The 18,829-nt window shown below is 37.6% G+C and overlaps 1 protein-coding gene across 2 annotated transcripts in view; it reads left to right on the forward strand.

Moving 5' to 3' along the window:
• LOC131439510 (supervillin) overlaps positions 1–18,829 on the forward strand; it is a 645,906-nt gene that overhangs the window by 100,593 nt on the left and 526,484 nt on the right. The window contains exon 1 of one of the 2 annotated variants that reach the window (XM_058610619.1): positions 8,823–10,397. The exons of the other annotated variant lie outside the window; for it this stretch is intronic. Within the exon in view, the coding sequence (XP_058466602.1) occupies positions 10,383–10,397 (15 nt within the window). The 5' untranslated portion in view covers positions 8,823–10,382. Of the gene's footprint in view, positions 1–8,822; positions 10,398–18,829 lie in introns of those variants that run through there. 2 annotated transcript variants of the gene reach the window in all.

Raw genomic sequence — 18,829 nt, forward strand, 5'->3', positions numbered from 1 at the left:
ATTACTTCGTTAAATTAGTATGAAAGAAATTATTTTATTCCTGAAATCAAACAAAAATGTATGGTTTCAACAATCAAAAGCGTTAGTTGAAATAACTAAATTCAAGGAAAATTATTTCAACTAAAAGGTTTTGTGAATTTAAAGCGTTACAATTATTGACTTTAACTAGAGTTCGTTTCATTTAAAACTATATTTTAAGTTGAATTTACTGTGAAATTGTTTGTCAAAAGGTTGACAGGAACGCGCAAGTAAAATATTTGTTTTTTTTTATCAAACTGTTTATTGAAACAAACTAATCCACCGAGAAATATAAACGATCATGTTTTGTAGTTTCAATTAGCAATATTTACAATATCAAACCAGATTTTCTTTTATCACTATTTCAATAAAAATATTCGTTGGGGGGGAACCCAAATTTGGTTATTTTTACAATTTTTTTCTCTGCGTGTATATATTGAGATTTCATGGCACACTTTGGTCGAAATGATAACAATGCAATTAATCTCGCGCTCCATCAAGCGGTGAGTGCGGTCATTAAAGAAGGTACCGGGAACGGACCAGATTTTTTTTAAATATTTGTAAGCACATACATGTCTTTATTATTTATCTTTGCTTTAGGTGCATTCTGGAAATTCAAGAGCTAATTAGTTCTCCTGAGTTCAACTTGCGCATGTTTTCAATGATTTAACCCAGTGAAATTTGTCGGTCGGAATCGGCCCGACTGTCCAACCGATCGATCATTATGGAAAAACAGACTTCCTATAAAATCTGTATGAAATCAGTATTTTTTGCAAAATCCGTATAAAACTCAGTAAATTGTACTTGAAAATCAGTAGAATAGTGAAAAATCCGTATATCTGGTAACCCTGCTGGAAAGGTTATGGCCTCGGTATTTTGGGATGTACGTGGTGTAATATTTATCGACTATCTTGAGGAAGGAAATAGCATAAACAGTGAATATTATATAGCGTTATTGAAGCGTTTGAAGGCTGAAATGGCAAGGAAACGACCGCATATGGCAAAGACAAAAATGTTGCTTCACCAAGACAACGCACCGTGCCAAAAGTAAATCAAAACAATGGCAAAACTACATGAATCGAACTGCGCATTACTGCCACATCTGCCGCATTCGCCAGATTTGGCTCCCAGCGACTACTGGCTGTTCGCAGACCTGAAAAAATGCTTGTCGGTAGATTATTTCGTACGAATAAAGAGGTTATCGCTGAAACTGAGACCTATTTTGATCAAAAGATAAATCGTTCTACAAAAGTGGTATTGAAATGTTTTTCAGCCCATGTGTTATATTTGGTTAGAATTGTTTGCCTCGGATTCTGTAGATGATCCATGAGATCATCAAAACTAATCGCATCGATAATCATATCATCAATCCTTGCAAAGTATTATTCATGCATTCCTGCTTGGAATAGGTTTTGTTTCATATTTAATAACTTCATCAACGCTAGACCATAAACGAACAACCGTATAATCGCTGTTGAATAATTACTCATATAATGATTATGACTGTGAGCTTGCCATTCCGTGAGCACCGGAAGGAGATTATTCTGCCATGTGATAGCAAATCGAAAAACGACGTCTGCACTAAATGGTAACTAATTTTCCTTCCCCATGTTTTGCCAGCGAACTAAGGCACACATACCGGAATATCAACGGATGGAAATGGATTGATAATCTTAGGTACGTGGGACAGGAAAATATCTCAGCAGCACCAACTGAAAGCGATGATCGATTATCTGCCATTTTCATGACTACAATTGCTAATCCAATGATGATGAATATGGATGTTAACCCATATGGATGGTATCGAATAGTATTGCCTAGGTTAGGTTCCCTGGTTTTTTTTATCATTTACTTATACGAATTCAAAAGGAGTAGAGAGTTATAAAGATGAAAGAATTTTAAACTATGATTGTCTCTTTTTCCATAATTTGTTGAGTTTATATCTTCTTACACAGCTGCAAAATCTCAAATATGATCGACCACATGATTTCTATTATGGACCAGTCTATGCACAGTCTCGACTCAACATCGTAGGCCTATGAGAAAGCAACAGCTCGAACAATCGGTGTGATTTGTGTGATCGAACACTATCAATGCAATCAATTCTGACGCACTCATATTGCATCACCACGGAATCAAATCGCATTCACCGCACAACTTCCTCAACTCCAATTTAGCAAGCAAAAGCGCCGCAAATCGCACCATTCCTGGCTATCGCTGCCTGCTGGTGGTTGGTGCTGTCCGGTACAGCATCGACAAAACATCTGTGTGTGCAGATTTCAGCTATCGATTTCAAGTCTACCGCGCGCCATTCAGTGGAACTACGTCGATCGATTTCCCTTTCAATGCATCGGTTTGCGGTGTGCTTCTTTAGAGCCTAGGGTCGACCGCGGAACCCGTCGGCAGTCCGGGAGGAGGTTCGTTGCTTGCAGTCTTTCCTCGGCGGAGCTGTCCGTTGAGCTCGGTATATCGTTTTAATAAGCCCGCCGCACTTGTGAACCGGCCGAAACGCGCGAAACAGAGGAAAAATCCCATTATCCAATCGCAATCAATAATTTTCCCTTTCGATAGACCTCGTGGCTGGTCAGCTGGGCTACGGACCAGCAACAGGTGAAGGAACCGGAGGAGGAGAGGAACCAATTTCGCTTTCCTTGGAATTTACCGTGGTATTTTCCCGCTATACGAAGACCTTTGCCGCTCTTCTATCGCATCATGGTCAGCCGGATTTGATTTACTTTTCTCTTGCCGGGATCTCTGGTCCGGAATTGAAAGGGCTTTACTAATGAGCCTCTGAAGTTGTCGGGTTGCGAAGACCTCACCCGGGCGGATCGCTGGAGACGGTGGTGGCATTAAGTGCGAGAGTTATGATAAATATGAAGCAAATGATACGTTTCGTTCCATGTGGAACGCATGGCTTGCGGATATGGATATTGGCACTTGGGCAACGAAATGGGGTGTGCAACGAATGAGCTTTGCACACTCGCTATGGGCATGTAGGTTTGTGGTTGAATTGTAACCGCGAAGTAATCGTCACACGGTTGAACGACTCTTGGATGTTGCAATTTGTAACTCAATTTGATTTGATTTTAATTTATTAGTTCAAATCGGCGAATTACAAAGCGTCAAACAACCGCTGGATGTAGTAGCAATAATTTAATTGCCACACCGTTCCTCTCCATACCCAGCTTTCGTACTGCTACTTCAAGTGCAACTGTACAACTGATTTACGAGTGTATTGCTTGTCTTCAATAAATCTTTCACCAGCAATGCCTACTTTGATGATCGAATTTTATGTTGCATAGTATAGTACCAGTCAGTTTAGATTGAGAGTCATTTTCCTTAATTACAAACGTTTTGTGTTACTGATTTCTACGATACCTTGACACTACTAAAGAATATTTCCAGGGATCAGTTTGTAAAATCAGATACAATACTTGCTACGTTTTGGAGGAAACTTCGCACACGTCTTTAGTATGACCAACAATTTTGCACACATGGAGGAACGAATTCCATGTCTAAATATCTCTAGAATGGCTGCTTCTAAGAAAAACTGTGAGTGATTTTTTTCTTTTTTGCGGTTTATGTTGAACTGCTAGCGCGACCTGACGGCTCAATATAAACCGCTAGGCAGGCATAAAGTTAATGCTACTTGCAAAACACGACTGACATCTCGGACGAAACAAGTTTCGGCTTACTAGCCATGCAGATTGTGGTAATTTGAAGAGGAATGAAAAAAAATGGTTTACCCCTAAATTTATACTAGGTACATCAACATAAACTGCTACGAGTACTGATGAGTGGAAGACAAAACAAATAAATCAAAGCCAAAATGAGTATAGCATAAATAGTATGGTATCAGTCAAATAATATAGGAGAGATCAATGGTTGTATGGAAATTTGAATAAAAAAACCTGTTTTAATCCACCTAGTAGTGTAATGATGCCTTTCTCATGTATAATAGTGTGCTATTCTATTTAAAATTTTCCCTCTGGGCCAATTAGTGATTGCATAACCTTTCTATATGAGAAAGGCAAAAAGGGGTCGTCAAATGATTTGATGTCAAATTTCAAATTTAAAAGGCGGGGGGGGGGGGATTTGAACCCCTTGCATTTTTAACGGATTTTTGAAACTTACCTGAACATTGATATCTATTTTTCAATTCTTTTTCCTGTCACTATTTACTACAAATTGAAGTAAAATGTTCATTATGTGTAGCGTAGTTATCAGAGAGTCTTCAATAAAGACTCTAAAGTCAGTTTCAGAATTAATTATTTGGTACAGCAGAGTGACGAATTTCTAAACAGTAGCTAGGTTTTCGGAGAGCAGGATTAAGTTTCACTACAGGTTGAAAACAACAGACAATCCATTCGAACATGGTCTCTGAAATATTGGATTTTGGGTTGGTCACTTCATTACAACTTGGTCCGAAAATTAATGCATATATTTTCAAATCCCAAATTTTGAATTGTATCAGAAGGTTACAACGGTATAAATAACTTGGATAAAATACTGGTTGTAATGGGAGTTTCGTTTCAAGTAACAAATAGTGTTACAAACCTAACACACTGAAGAAGAATATAAATTGTATTCGAAATGCGTATATGTGATGTGACGTTTATTATACATGATTTATAGTGTTGTGGGATACATAGTGAATTTGTATAGTGACGTGATATACTTATAACAGAATTAAATGGTAATATTAAAAAATTTATTCTTGTAAAATCATTCTGTTCAAACACTCAAACGAAAAGTTAATGAAATAGTGTCCGGTTTTGTCCCGGTTTCCCCTATTGTTGAACAAAGTATGTTTGAACAAAGTTCATCTTACGTTTTCTACATTACAATTATTTTGAATGGTGTAAGACTCATATTGCATCACATTCAAATTTAGAATGTGGTTTTCTTAAATCTGTGAAAATACTAATTATATTAAGTTTTTAAAGTGGAAATACTAATCATTTTAAGTTTTTAAATCTTATCATTTATTTCAACTGCCAAACTATAAATTCAAAGTAAGACAAATATTACTTTTATTTTAAGTTAGTTCATTTTATACTGATTTTGCAGGTTAAATTTACTATGATAATATTTGTCAAGAAGTCGACAGGAACGCACAAGTAAAATATTAGTTAGTTTTATCAAAATATTTATTGAAACAAATTAATCCACTGAGGAAAATCAAATAAGGAGTGTATCGAAAATAAGCCATCCACAAATTTTTCTTTCAAATTATTATAAAAAAACGATATTTTATTCAAACTAGAATTTGATCCTTTATTGTACGAGGTTAAACTTGAGCATAATGAAAACCGGATGAAATTTAAGTTATTCCTTCACGAATTTTCGAACTTTTGATCGAACGCTCTTCATCAAGTTCCGAACAAGTGTTGCATCGCATTTTTTGGACGCTTGAGCGAAATTTTTTCGAACTTCTGCATGTTCCCATCTGCCTTACCAGTCTTTTTGAAGACTCTTTTCACGATTGCCCAGTAACGTTCGGTGGGTCGAAGGTGAGGCAATTTGGTGGATTGATATTTTCCTCTACGAAATGTATACCCTTTTCCGCAAGCCAATTGAGAGTGGTTTTAGCATAGTGAGCCGACGCTGAATCCAGCCAAAACAGTGGAGATGTACTATGCTTCTTATATAAAGGCAGCAATCTCTTCTGGAGACACTCATTTCGATAGATTTCTGCATTTATAGTTCCGGTAGTGTGAAAAATGATTAACTTCAAACCACAGGAACATATTGCTTGCCATACCAGTACCTTTCGACCGAATTTTTCCACTTGAATCGACCTGTCCGCATCGCTCACATCCTCCCCATAAGTCTCATCATCCATCAAAACGCATGCATCCGGACACTGCAAAAGACGCGATTACAATGGCCCTTGTTGCTGCTCGATTCTTCTGTTCTACACTTTGTTTTGAGATTTTCTGCTTCTGGTAGGTCTTCAGGTGATTTCGCCTCTTGATACGCTGTATCATTCCGACACTTTTCTGTTAGAAATATCCTTCTCACTTAGCCATGTGTTCAGAACCTTAATTTTCACTTCCGCACAAACAAGTAAACAAACGAAAGCTGACAGCCAAACGCACAGCATGCTGTGATCTGAGCATAAAATACCATCACAAATACACTTCGTACAACACAAATGTATGTGGATAGCTTATTTTCGATACACTCCTTATCTAGTTTTGTTGTTTGAAGCAACAATATTTGCTATATAAAACCAAATTTTCTTTTCCCACTGTTTCAGTAAAATAAATCGTTGAGCCAACACAAACTGAGTTATATTTACAGCAGAAGTGGAAGAACAGCAGCGGCGTAATATAATTTTGCACATGCACCTTGAAAATCTGAATCTTTTACAGCTCAGAATTGCACAATCTACGGCAATAGATTTTCGCATTGTGAAAAGGATCACAAGCGGGTAGTGCAAGCTTTCAAGAGAAACCCAAACCGAAAACACTGCATTTGTGTAAAACTTTCGTGCAAAACGCGAAAAACCGTGAAGGAGTATAAAGTTAAAAAGGCAGCGAATCGCAATGAATTGCTGAATACGGTGGGAAAATTACGTGCACGGAATCTCTACACACAGATGTTGACAAAACCGCATTGTTTCATCATGGATGACGAGACGTACGTGAAAACAGACATCCGGCAGCTTCCGGAGCTCGTGTTTTTCACTGCCCATTTTAAATTTGATGCCCCAGAAAATTTTAGAGAGCAGAAAATGTCAACTTTGTCAACAAATACATGATTTGGCAATCAATTTGCTCATGTGGAAAGCGGAGCACTCTGTTTGTGACAACTGGTGCGATCAATAGGCACATATAAGAGCTTGCTGATTTTAAATTTATATAAAAATACTACATACCAAATCATGAAATGGCCAATTTTTTTTTGTTTGATAGATAATTGCTTGGCCTTTAACATTCAAATATGATTTCGGACATATGGCCGTCACGACTATTTCTCATAATGGTCTATTGAGTGCGTGTTTCAGCAATGACACGCTGCATATAGATTTTCAAAGCAGGTTTATCTACATAAACCAATGACTTCACGTATCCCCACAAAAAATATCGAATGGCTTCAAATCACACGAATACACCGGTCAATTTTTTCGAAATTATGTTGTCATTTAAATATTCCTTAATTGAGTCGTTTGTTTCGGCCGCAGTATGACAAGTGGCACCATTCTATTGAAACCACATTTTGTCAACATCCATATCTTGAAGATTTGGCTACAAAAAATCATTGATCATGGTATCGGTATCGATTTCCATTCACGGTAACGTGTCGTCGTTCCTCATTTTTAAAGAAATAAGAACCGATGACTCCATTAGCCCATAGACTGCATCAAACAGTACATTTATTACGTGATTCTTGAACGGCGTGTGGATTATCTATGCTTCAAATATGGCAATTTTGACGTATCCACTCATCCTAAAATGCTCTTTATCACTGAAGACAATTTCGCGCTTTAAACAATTTTAATTGAACACTGATTTGGAAAAAAAATCTCCACGATTTGGAAGCGTTGTTCTGGAGTTATTCATGATGATTTACCAAACAATACTGAGTAGAGACGTCACTTTACACTGTTAAAACACCCCTATTAAAAAAACCAAACCTGCTAAAATAACACCCATTACATAAAGGTCTCCTTCCATTTCTAAGGTCTTACAGTGGTCCTACGCTTTTATTATTATATTTTAAGTGTAAAATAAATCCAAATAACTTTTCCACCGTCAATTTTGAAATTGAAGTTGAAATTAACTACTCGATAGAAAATAACTATCGAAATGTTAAATTTTTATCAAAATTTAAAATCATTCGCAGTGTGCCTCATTGCACATATTATTATATAAAAAAATTTAGTAAATTGTATTTTTCGACATTCATAAAATTCTACTGGAGGAGGGGCTTAACGTGATGGATAAGACCATTGCCTTTCACGCAGCCTGAGTTCAATTCCGAATCCCGCACATACGGTCAGGAAGTTTTTCTGATCCGAGAAGCCAATGACCTAAAGGTTCAAATCGAAACCAACAATAAAATTCCACTGAAATAAATAATGATCTGCAAAGTGCGAAAATTTAAATGAACCCCTGTTTTCAAGTCAATCTTTTCCAGCCAATTGATACAAAATAGTTCACTTCCCAAAAATATGTTTTCCGTTGTTTTCCCAGGTTACAAAGTAGATGTTAAGTAGTTTAGTTTTCATTGAAATGTTTAATCACTCATCAAATCCGAGCACCACTTCATCAATTTTAATTCACCGTTCAAACAATTTACTCTCATTATCACGCGCCTATGCTGTCTATTCGCATTTACTACTCATCTTTCACGCGTTTATTTGATTTTGCGATTTTTTCTCGTTTTGCCTGTTCACCAAAACCGCTTGCAGCCAAGTGTTAATAAACCCAGTCAGTCTCGAAGAACCCTTGGCGTAACGAAGATCAACACTGCAGTGTGGGACCGCTCAGAAATCAAAACAAAGCAGGCACTCACTCTCAGAAGTATGGGGTGAAGAGTGTGACTTGCGAGAGCGCACTACAGTTCATTTGACGGAGAGTTTCGTTACAGCGGTACCCATCGCCGGTACCATGCAAACCGGCTTTGGCTTTTGCTGCCCGGTTAGCCGGTTATATGGGCTTCAGTGCAGGAGGAACGGCAGCAAAAAAAAAGTCGTTATGAATGAATGAATGTTGTACGCCGCCCCGATGAGTGCTTACCCACAACATCATCAACGCCACGGCTAGGGTAGTTTTACATTACACCGTTGGCGTTCATCGGAATCGGTCGCGTTTGTTGTAGAGTGTGTTTGCTTTCGAAGCTTTGAGGGCAAACATAAATCGTGCATGGAATTTTGTTCATGTGTTGAAGTTTTGTTACAACCGAAAACATTCGAAGGACTACCGCTGGCTATTAGCGGGAAACAAACCATTTATTTTAAAAGGAATCGGAAAGCTTGTTAGTGGCAGTGACTAGGAAATTTTGGTGCGTCGAACGACCATCTCGTTTGTATATATGGAACGAAGGAGTCTGCCTAATTCGGCAACGAGATTTGAGTTATCCAACACCTGACTCATGACGGTTTTCGGTTGTGTCTTCCGAATTCGAGAACGTATAACACGCATGACACGCATATAGTGCACCAAACTAGTTATTATGGTGAATTAGAACCGTTTCACCGCATCATCGACTTATGAGATTATGCCTTTTTGATCCTTAGACAGTGGTAGAGTAGAAGAACAGAAAGAAGTCCGGTGAAAATAGATTCAGTGTGAAAGAAACGGCAGCTGGTCAAGTGGTTCGTTAGATGTTCCGAAAATTGCATTTGTTTGGGTACTGACCGGAATAGTTTGGTTTTGTACAGGCAATTTGACAGCTACGCAAAGTAGTGTGACGTCACATACGTTAAAACCGAAAAGTGATTCCAAGTGGCCATTGGAGTTCCGAATGGCTGCTGAACAGCGATGATCAGCTCGTGTAACACACGCTTGACAGGGGCCTACCGTAGATAAAACAAAGTGGCTACTAGATAAAATTATGCACAAACCGGACGTGAGTGAGTGAATGAGTTGTGAATGATTTCGGCATTTTGATGCGCCATCCAGTGGATGAGTGTGTAACTGGAGCTCTCGGAGTCGAAACTTTCACTAAATTTTGTCGTTTTCCGAGCACATATGTGTCCAGCTTTGATCGAGCAATCGGTTTTTGTTTGAATGAATAATTAAATAGAAGTGGATAACTGACTGTTTGTCATTGCCTGCTTGGATGGTGGAGAGTTTGCGAGGGAGACGACTGTTTCGAAAATGAGTGGAAAGTGTTTTGCTGTCAGGTCGAAGTAAAACATCGCTTACCTTACTGTTGGTTTTTCGTTGGGATGCCTTTTGGAGATGTGCTGAACTGATTGCACTCGTGAAAAGACACGATCAAGTGTACCGCCATATTCAAACAACTTGTGAACAGGCAAGCGAATTGAATTAGATGTCACCTAAACTCATCGTAAAATGACGTCCTTGTGGTAGGTTTGAACATCGACGGACGCAAAATTGCAGAACTGGAAGCCGCATGACCTAGTGAAGGTTACCCATCGGAACCGACATACCGACACCGGATCAACGCGAAGGAATTGTGTCGACGACCGAGTGGATTATCGATTTTGCAGGAAGCAGTAGTAACACTCCGAAGGCGCCGTCGTTCGGTAGACGAAAATACCGATAGAAGCGGTAAACGATTTGGACACCTGCACTACTCCAACGGCACGATTTTGGCTCGGAAAATAACAGCAACAAGGAAAGGCAGTTTCAGTTGTGTGCTGTAGTTTTACCTCTTGGCTGTTCAACATGTATTTGGTGCAGGTAAGGATTGGCCGTACTTTTAGCTTTTTAGTAAATACCCGATTCACTGTAAATTCATTTACATACTCGTCTTTGGTGCGAACGGAAATATCAGCACGAAAGTTATTTCGATTCTGATTTTTAACGAAACGAGTTGTTAAGTTTATTAGCTTTAGACTGGCTTTAGAATTATATTTTCAAATGGAATCTGCAGATTGACTTATTTCATGATTAGCATTGACCGGATAATAAAGGACTCATTAATAACGCTGAAATTAGAATATGTGTTGCTACGATCTCAGTTTCCAGTAGCCATGAATTTTTTTCATTTCTGAAGGAATGAAAATTAAAGAATGATACTTTCTAATTTCGAAGATCAGAATAATTACAAAAGAATCTTTAACATTTTTAAGGCGATTTTTAATGAAAAATATCCCAGAGACCGAGAGATTAGTAAAAAACCTGTAGGAATGAGCTTTGCTAAATTTCACATCTTAATCCTTCATGCGCTGATTGTTGACTAAATTGTCTGATACGTACGCAAAATAAAAAAAATCAAAATAGGCGCGTGATAATGAGAGTAAATTGTTTGAACGGTGAATTAAAATTGATGAAGTGGTGCTCGGATTTGATGAGTGATTAAACATTTCAATGAAAACTAAACTACTTAACATCTACTTTGTAACCTGGGAAAACAACGGAAATTATAGTTTTGGGAAGTGAACTATTTTGTATCATTTGGTTGAAAAAGATTGTTAACTAAATTGTCTGATACGCATTTGAGCACTATTTGTTTTGTTCACATTGAGTTGAAAATTTTACTTCAGCAATTGGAAATGAGCGTGAACATTTTTGTGCAATGATTTATTTCCATTTTCGTCGTGGATTATCAAGACAAGAGTGCTTCAATTGACTTGTTTCTACTTTTGGCAGTGTAGCACCATCCTATGCGAGTGTAAAAAACTGATATAACGCATTCAATCGTGGTCGTAGTTCGCTTGCCGATGAATTCAAAGAAGGCATTAATGTGAAAAGCTTATATGTTATTTTGCGTGAAAATTGTTTGCATTGGATCCCACATAATTTGACAATCGCTCAAAAAAGACTCGTGTCGATAGGTGCAAAGGAATGCTGAAATTTTAATCGTTGTGCTTCGAATTTCGTGTATACCATCTACCCAGGTGACGAAATAAGGATTTACTCATATGAGCCCGAAATTAAACAGCAGACTGTATGGGTGTTCCAAGAAGAACCAACTGTTTCGAACAATGATTCTACAAGAACTTGTTGGATGCACATTGAAATTAGATTAGATCTCTCTTCCAGTGATGTCCATTCTCCTCTATTCCAAGACCATCACCGTAACACAACAGAAAACCACGCAGACCTAGTACAATTCCAAGCAAGGAACAACAAAATTTCTACACAAATTCGCTTCAATGGAAAAATAATAATCCAAAATTTGGGACGGTTCCAGCCTGATGAATAAGTTGATACCTTTCGCGCAACTTGCCTGGGTTCGATTCTCAAATCCGCGCGGAGTGTAAAATTTTTTTTCTGATCAGAGAGGCTAGAATCTCTATAATTGATACTATAAAATCTACAAGGTGAATGCGCTAGATTTTATTGTTTCAATTATAGAGATCTTAGCCATTTCGCTTTTTTCCTCGTTGAATGTTGACCAATAACTAATCAAACTCTAGCCTTAAAATGAGTTTTACAGCTGTCATTGTGACATTTTTTATGAGGGCAGATAGGTATTCGAAAGATGTAGATAGGGTTCGAACTTTGAAAAATAAAATGACATATTAACATACTGTGGAAAAATTTAGATAAAAAAACAAAAGCCGTCATTTTATCCAAAACGAAGAAATGTAATTACCGTACGGAAGATGTCTGAAAAAAAAAACATGCGGGATTAATGGAGTTTAACATTAATTCTACTCTAGAATGTAGATCATTCGCTGCATGTTAACGTGCTTGTTGTTCGTGAAGTTGACTTTCTCGTGGAATGCTTCGTACTGGCCTAGATTTACTGAAGGACATTTTACGAACACTTCAAATTCATAAATTGAGATATTCAATCTTGAACACTGTTGATAATTTCAGTGTTTTGTGCGAAACACTCAAGTCTTATGCGCATAACTTTAAAAATTCGCACAAGAAAACAGCATAACTTTGTAAAACGTCGCTCTTGGTATTTCAAATTCTACTATCGAAATCAGGAGGTAGACTTCTGACTTGTAAAACAGACTGTACGAGTGAAACTGATGCCTTTTTTACGAAGTTTATTTTTATATGCGTTTTGCCTTTCTCTATAGAAAGGAGCCTCGGAGACCCATAGTGTTATATACCATTCAACTCAGTTCGACAAGATCGGAAAATGTCTGTATGTGTGTGTGTGCACTTTTCGAAAATATTTATACGCGCTCAATTTTCTCAGAGATGGCTGAACCGATTTTCACATTCGGGCCATTGATCAAGTTCAAAGATCAAATGACTGTGACTTTCGGTTCCGGAGATATGATTGTATAAGTGACGTAACCGACAAAACGCATTGTATTTTTACGCGCTCAATTATCTCAGAGATGGCTGAACCGATTTTAACAACCTCTGCTCGTTTAAAAGCTACTATCGGATCATTGATCAAGTTCGAAGACCAAATGGCTGTGACTTTTGGTTCCGGAGATATAAAGGTATAAGTGACGTAACCGACAATACACGTTGTTTTTACCGCTCTCAAGTATATAAAGGTGCCAATATTTTTGGATCACCTCTAATTTAATTGTTCAAAACTATGAGCACTCGAAAAAAGCCCCCATGCAAAATTTGAGCTAAATCGGACATGGGTAAGGGGTGCTGCCCAGCGATTAAAGTTTGAAAATTTTCGATCTTGTAAAAGCACCATGAAATTTCCGAAATCGAAAATTTTTTTTGATGCCAAAAAATCTTAATATTGCATGAATCGTCGAGATTTAGTGTTATCTTGAAAATTTTTTTTTGAAAAAGTCGATTTTGAAATTTTTTCGAGATGACACTAAATCTCGACGTTTAATGCAATTCTAAGACTTTTGGCATCAAATTTTTTTTTCGATTTCGAAACTTTCATGTACCTCCCCCTATGGTGATTTTTCAAGATATATGAAGATTCTACTAAGTGGACTAAGAAGGTTTTTGTTTAGGTTAGCATCACTTTTCTCATACAAATAGGCAATGCAAATGTCAAGCACTAGTTTGGAAAAATGATGCTGACTGTGTGACATAAACACTGAAGCATGCTTTTGTGAACTACTTGAATCAATCTGAATCAATTGGTGTCGAAATTAGTGTCCGAAATTATTTAATAAAAGTATGAAGTATATTTTCAAGAGACTGTTATGAAAGAAGAGAAAGGCATTATCACACCACTAGGTGGATTAAGAGGGTTTTTTGTCTTAGAAATGCATGAAACATCGAGATCTGGTGTTATCTCGAAATTTATTTTTCAATCAACTCGTCGACACCGATTTTTTTCATAAAAAATTTTTTTTTGAGGAAACATCAGATCTCGAAGTTTTATGTGTTTCGGAGGCATGTGTCATAAATTTTTTATTTCGATTTCGGAAACTCAAAATTTTCCAAATGAAAGTCAATTTGAAAAAAAAAATTTTGTTTTTGAGATTCTAACTTTTTCAGTTCTAAATTAAATTTTTTTCAAAATAAGGTTTTAGAGATTTCACCAGATTTCGACGTTCCATGCATTTCTAAGGCATTTAGCATCAAAATTTTATTTCGATTCGTCTCAAAATTTTCCAAATTCAAGTCAATATTTTTCAAAATTTTTTGAGATCACAACAGATCTAGATGTTTCATGCATTTGGCATAAAATTTTTTCATTAGGTTCACGTTTTTACGCAGATTTTCAAATTTACGCGGTTTTTTGCGCTAGATATTACAGGGTTTTTTTAAGCGGTGCGTATTTCCCGCGTAAATAGAGACCTCCGTGTAAACAATCAAGGCCGGTGAAAGAGTACTACCCGCCCGAAAATTTCGCGCGGAAAACAATAGTCAAAGTCTTGGCATTACATCCTTTGGTGGAATTTGGCCTTTCTGTTTCAACAGACTTCGCAGCCGATTCTTAGTGTACAGAATCATTGCATGGCTAGTACTATGGATTCTACTGACACTAAGAGCAAATTCAGCAGCTGCAAGATTCATATGGGTGGTCTATAATGTAAATGAAACTGAAACAAACGTATCCCCAGCAATCCGTTTTAGTTTTATTTTTTCGACCAGTTCTACTGTCAAATTTAAAACTGGTATACATTGCCGTTCTATTTTTTCTATATTTGAAACACAGATAAAACGCTGCTAGGGCTGCCAGTTTATTTTGTTATAATTTCTAGATTTAAATTTTAAAACTGACATAAATTATGCATCTAGAACTAGAACACTCCTGAATATGCCCTAAGAATTCTTCCAGGTCGGGCCTCGAACATACGACAACTGGCTTGTAAGACCAGCGCCCTATGCATTGAGCCGCCAACCCGGGACAAACAATAGTTATTATAAATACTGACAAGATTTTTTTGTTACTCGAAGTAATAAATGAAATCGTTCATAACTATATTATGTCTTGGTTATTTATGAGTTTGGCAAAAAGCCGTTTTTGTGCTAATGGCACATAACCGTTTTCACTATTCTTCACGTTTCGTCTTCGGCTCGTAAGTGCAGAACAGTTCAAATTTAACTTCTTAGTGCAAGCATCAACAGTTCAATTTGAACCAATAAACTAGTTTAAGTTTGCACTAAGTAGTACAATTTGAATCTTTTTTGCACTGAAGAGTCGAAAACGATTATTATGTTCTTGAAAAACATTTCCATCAGAATTTAGGAACACTTCAAAACAGTAGATCGGTCTTTTCCGGTACACGCACCTGGGCTTAACCAGGGCTTGTAACGAACGAAGCAACAGAAAAACTTCTGAGATCAAATTTTATTTTAATATCACACTCTAAAATCAAATTTTTTTTCATATCACTTTTTTGAAAACATTCAGAACAATGAATACCATAAATTTCAAATTTGAACTTGTTTTTAAAACGATTATTTCTTTTTGGCTCATGAGTATAAATTTTAGAAACTCTAGAAAAAAAACAATGTTTTCAATGCTAACATTCGTCAGAATCACAAATTATGAAACTCGTTTCCTCATGAACATCTTCAACTCGTGAACCATTCACCAAATGCTAAACTAATGAAGTATAGTCATCAGCTGGCGCACGAGTTCATGAACTAATGAACGAACGAAGCAACTCTCCGGTGCTTCGGTTGCTCTACGAAAGTGTGTGAATAGCACAGCTGGTGAAACTCTTTTATTTTCATAGTTTTTCAATTTGCAAGCCCTGGGCTTAACACGTTTCGCCGGCCTAACAAACAATCACTGAAATAAAATTTTGAGAAAAGGAATTAACATAATTAGTAATAAGATTGTCAATCTTCAAAATAATACCAAGCCTCTATAACTAGCTTTTGGTAAGCCGGACCAAATGACAAAACCGTGATTCCGCTTGAGTAAACTAATTGCTATATGTTACAGGATCCAACGCAATTTAAATAAACCAAGTTAAAAAAAGTGTTTATTCAACAAAAACAAACTTGTAACACTCGAGCAAACATTCGGACACCCTTGCAATGTGATCTAACCTATACAATATTGACTTAGGTTTGATTCATAGCTTACATGACTGAAACAATCAATCTAATTGCACCTTTACATACATTAACCCTCTTGAGTTTACCGGAGGAAGTCCTATGCCACTGAACAAAAAAAAAAAAACAAATAGCTCCACAACAGTGTGAACGTTTGCAGTTCGAGACGGTTTGCGTGAGAAATCCTCGTTCAATTTGTAGTCCATGCAACCAACAAAAGTCGGGTGGCACAAAAGGAATTTTGCATCAAAAGTGCGCCACTATGTATAATCGAATGGGGTGAGGGAGGGTGCTGTCTGGTATGAAGGAGTCGCGACACAAACTAAACCTTCTAGCATAACCTATAAACTAACCGTAGCAAAACCAAAACCCGGTCTTCTAGGGAGGGAACTGGTTTACTACGCCTCGGGCAGGCCGTGGATAGAATCCTTCAGGTGGAGGAGGGTTGACTATTAGTAGAGTTTAGGTCTACTTCTGATCGGCTGTTTTTAGCTGCAGGTTTTTTTTCCAGAGCATTGTTTTTACCGTACTCGAACGAATGCTGATACCATCATGCTTGTGTGAGGGGTAGGTGAAGCGGTACCGATTTCGACAGGTTCTCGTACGGCTTGCGTGCGATTAATTGACAAGGCCACGACCCGCCGCTGTCCGCAGGGGTAAATATTTTGCTACTGGGAATTTTAGTCGCGAGTCAAAACCAAGAAAATGCTATTCGACGATTTCGTTGCCTTGAGTTAGAAATAGAGCTTGATCAATATAAAGATCGAGATAAATTTGATTGGGATGAAGTTCAGTTGAAACTATGCGGAAATTATTGGTGCCTTTTTGTTTTCAGATCGAAGTGCGTGTGAGCAGAAGAAGAGTGAAATCTTCAACGCAACTTAATCTATCATATTCCTTCCTGTTTGTTTTCGAGGAGAAAAAAAAATTCCTTATGCTTTCACATAAATTGATTTGATTGATCATAAAGAACATGACCTGACAAACATTGTGATATTTTATACGAAAAAATAAGGACGAATGCTTCACAATAGAAGGAAGAAAGAATGCCAAACACCAGTTATATTGATTGGAACTCTTACGTGAAGTGGGTTGTCCTCAAAACGAGAACAGGTATAAAAATGGGGATCAATTTTTTTGCCTGAGGCTCATCACAACGATGTTTCTATGGGCAACCGAAAGAGAACCGATTGAATAAGACTGCTTCCAACTTAGTTGATCGATCCCGGGGAGAAACACAAGGAAAAAGGAACATGGAAAATATTCCACGCAACGATTACATCATAATAATATAAGATCTGTCTGACAACAACAACAACAAAAAATGAGTGAAAGTTAGTAGTTCGACAGGCTGGACCGATTATATGGGGACCGAGGGTCAACGTCAAAAGTTTTCATCTGATCTCGCATAATCGCCCGGCCGTCTGGGCCTGTTTGGGTGCCTGCGGGGCACGTGATCATCGGCGTCCGGTCGGTACAGTTGGCGTGTTGTTATCCAAGTGTGACTAACGCCCCCCTCGTGCTCCACCGATGTTGAGTATTATGCCAAACGACTTGTTTTATTTCTAAGTTACCAACTTTCTACGCGGCGCTTAGTCAGTTCAGTTGTGAGATGAGGACTAACAACGTACGCATGAAGAAAACGGAGTAAACACAAGAGATGTTCCAGGTCGCTCGATGCCGCACCGCTTCGACGGTTGAGGTTTGATGTCAGACTTCGAAAACAAACTGAACACTACAGTCGATTAGCATTTCACACATTTCCAACGCTTTCCCGCACCGTCCAACGCCGTGCGTTTTCAGGGTAATGCTCTAATTTGCATCTCCGTGTGGAACTTACTCCCAGCCATGAAGTGACATTTAGGGCTGTAAGCGGTGCCGGCGAGGTACAAATGTGAGAAAAGACCCCAAAACCGTGAACCGCCGAAAGTGGCGCATGAAGATTGAATTATTCGATTCTTTTCGTTTCATCAGCTATTCACAGCACGAAAATGATTTTCGATGTGGTTTGATTTTTTTCAATCCGAAAGCAACTCTTTTTGCGGTCAGTTGTCACACTGTGGTGTCTGATCCAATTAATGCTTATGAATTCATGTTGTTGAGTTTGGTATTTGAACTACTCGTTAGTTAGAAGTACGTGTGCATCACTATAAAAGTATATTTTCATTTTATTTTGGTATTTTATAGGCAAATCGTGCCTTTCAAGTTCGATGATAAATTGGTTTGCTCTTACCAATGAACAATACAATCAAGATCAAATTATTTCTCGAATTTAAAAGGTTCGCTTATGCTAAAATATGACTTACTCACGGCGAACATATTCTATCACACAATTAAATAAGGAAGAGCTAACAAGAGCAAGCATACTTAAATTATTCCGGTAAAATTCATTCATACTACGAATGTAATTCGTTCCTCTGATGTATTATAGAATTTCTACAATCCTACTCTTTAAGGATAATTTGTTTCTTTGATAAGACTCGAAAAACCTTCGAATATGACCAAGTTGGAGCTATTCAAAAAAGATTTTGAATCTATATCTCCATACACTAAGGTCTCTTTTTACACGGGTTTTTTTCGCACGGTTTTTTTATACACGGCTTGTTTTACACGGATTCCGGAATTAACACGGTTTTTATTCACACGGTTTTCGTAATAAACACGGTTTCTGATGAGAGTTTAAAAAGAACTGTCATTTGTTTTTCGTGAAAAAATTTAAAAAAGGGAACAGGTTGTCTGAAAGAAAACGATTATGAGAGCTA

The sequence above is a fragment of the Malaya genurostris genome, chromosome 3 (genome assembly GCF_030247185.1).
Source record: "Malaya genurostris strain Urasoe2022 chromosome 3, Malgen_1.1, whole genome shotgun sequence".
Lineage (NCBI taxonomy): Eukaryota > Metazoa > Arthropoda > Insecta > Diptera > Culicidae > Malaya > Malaya genurostris.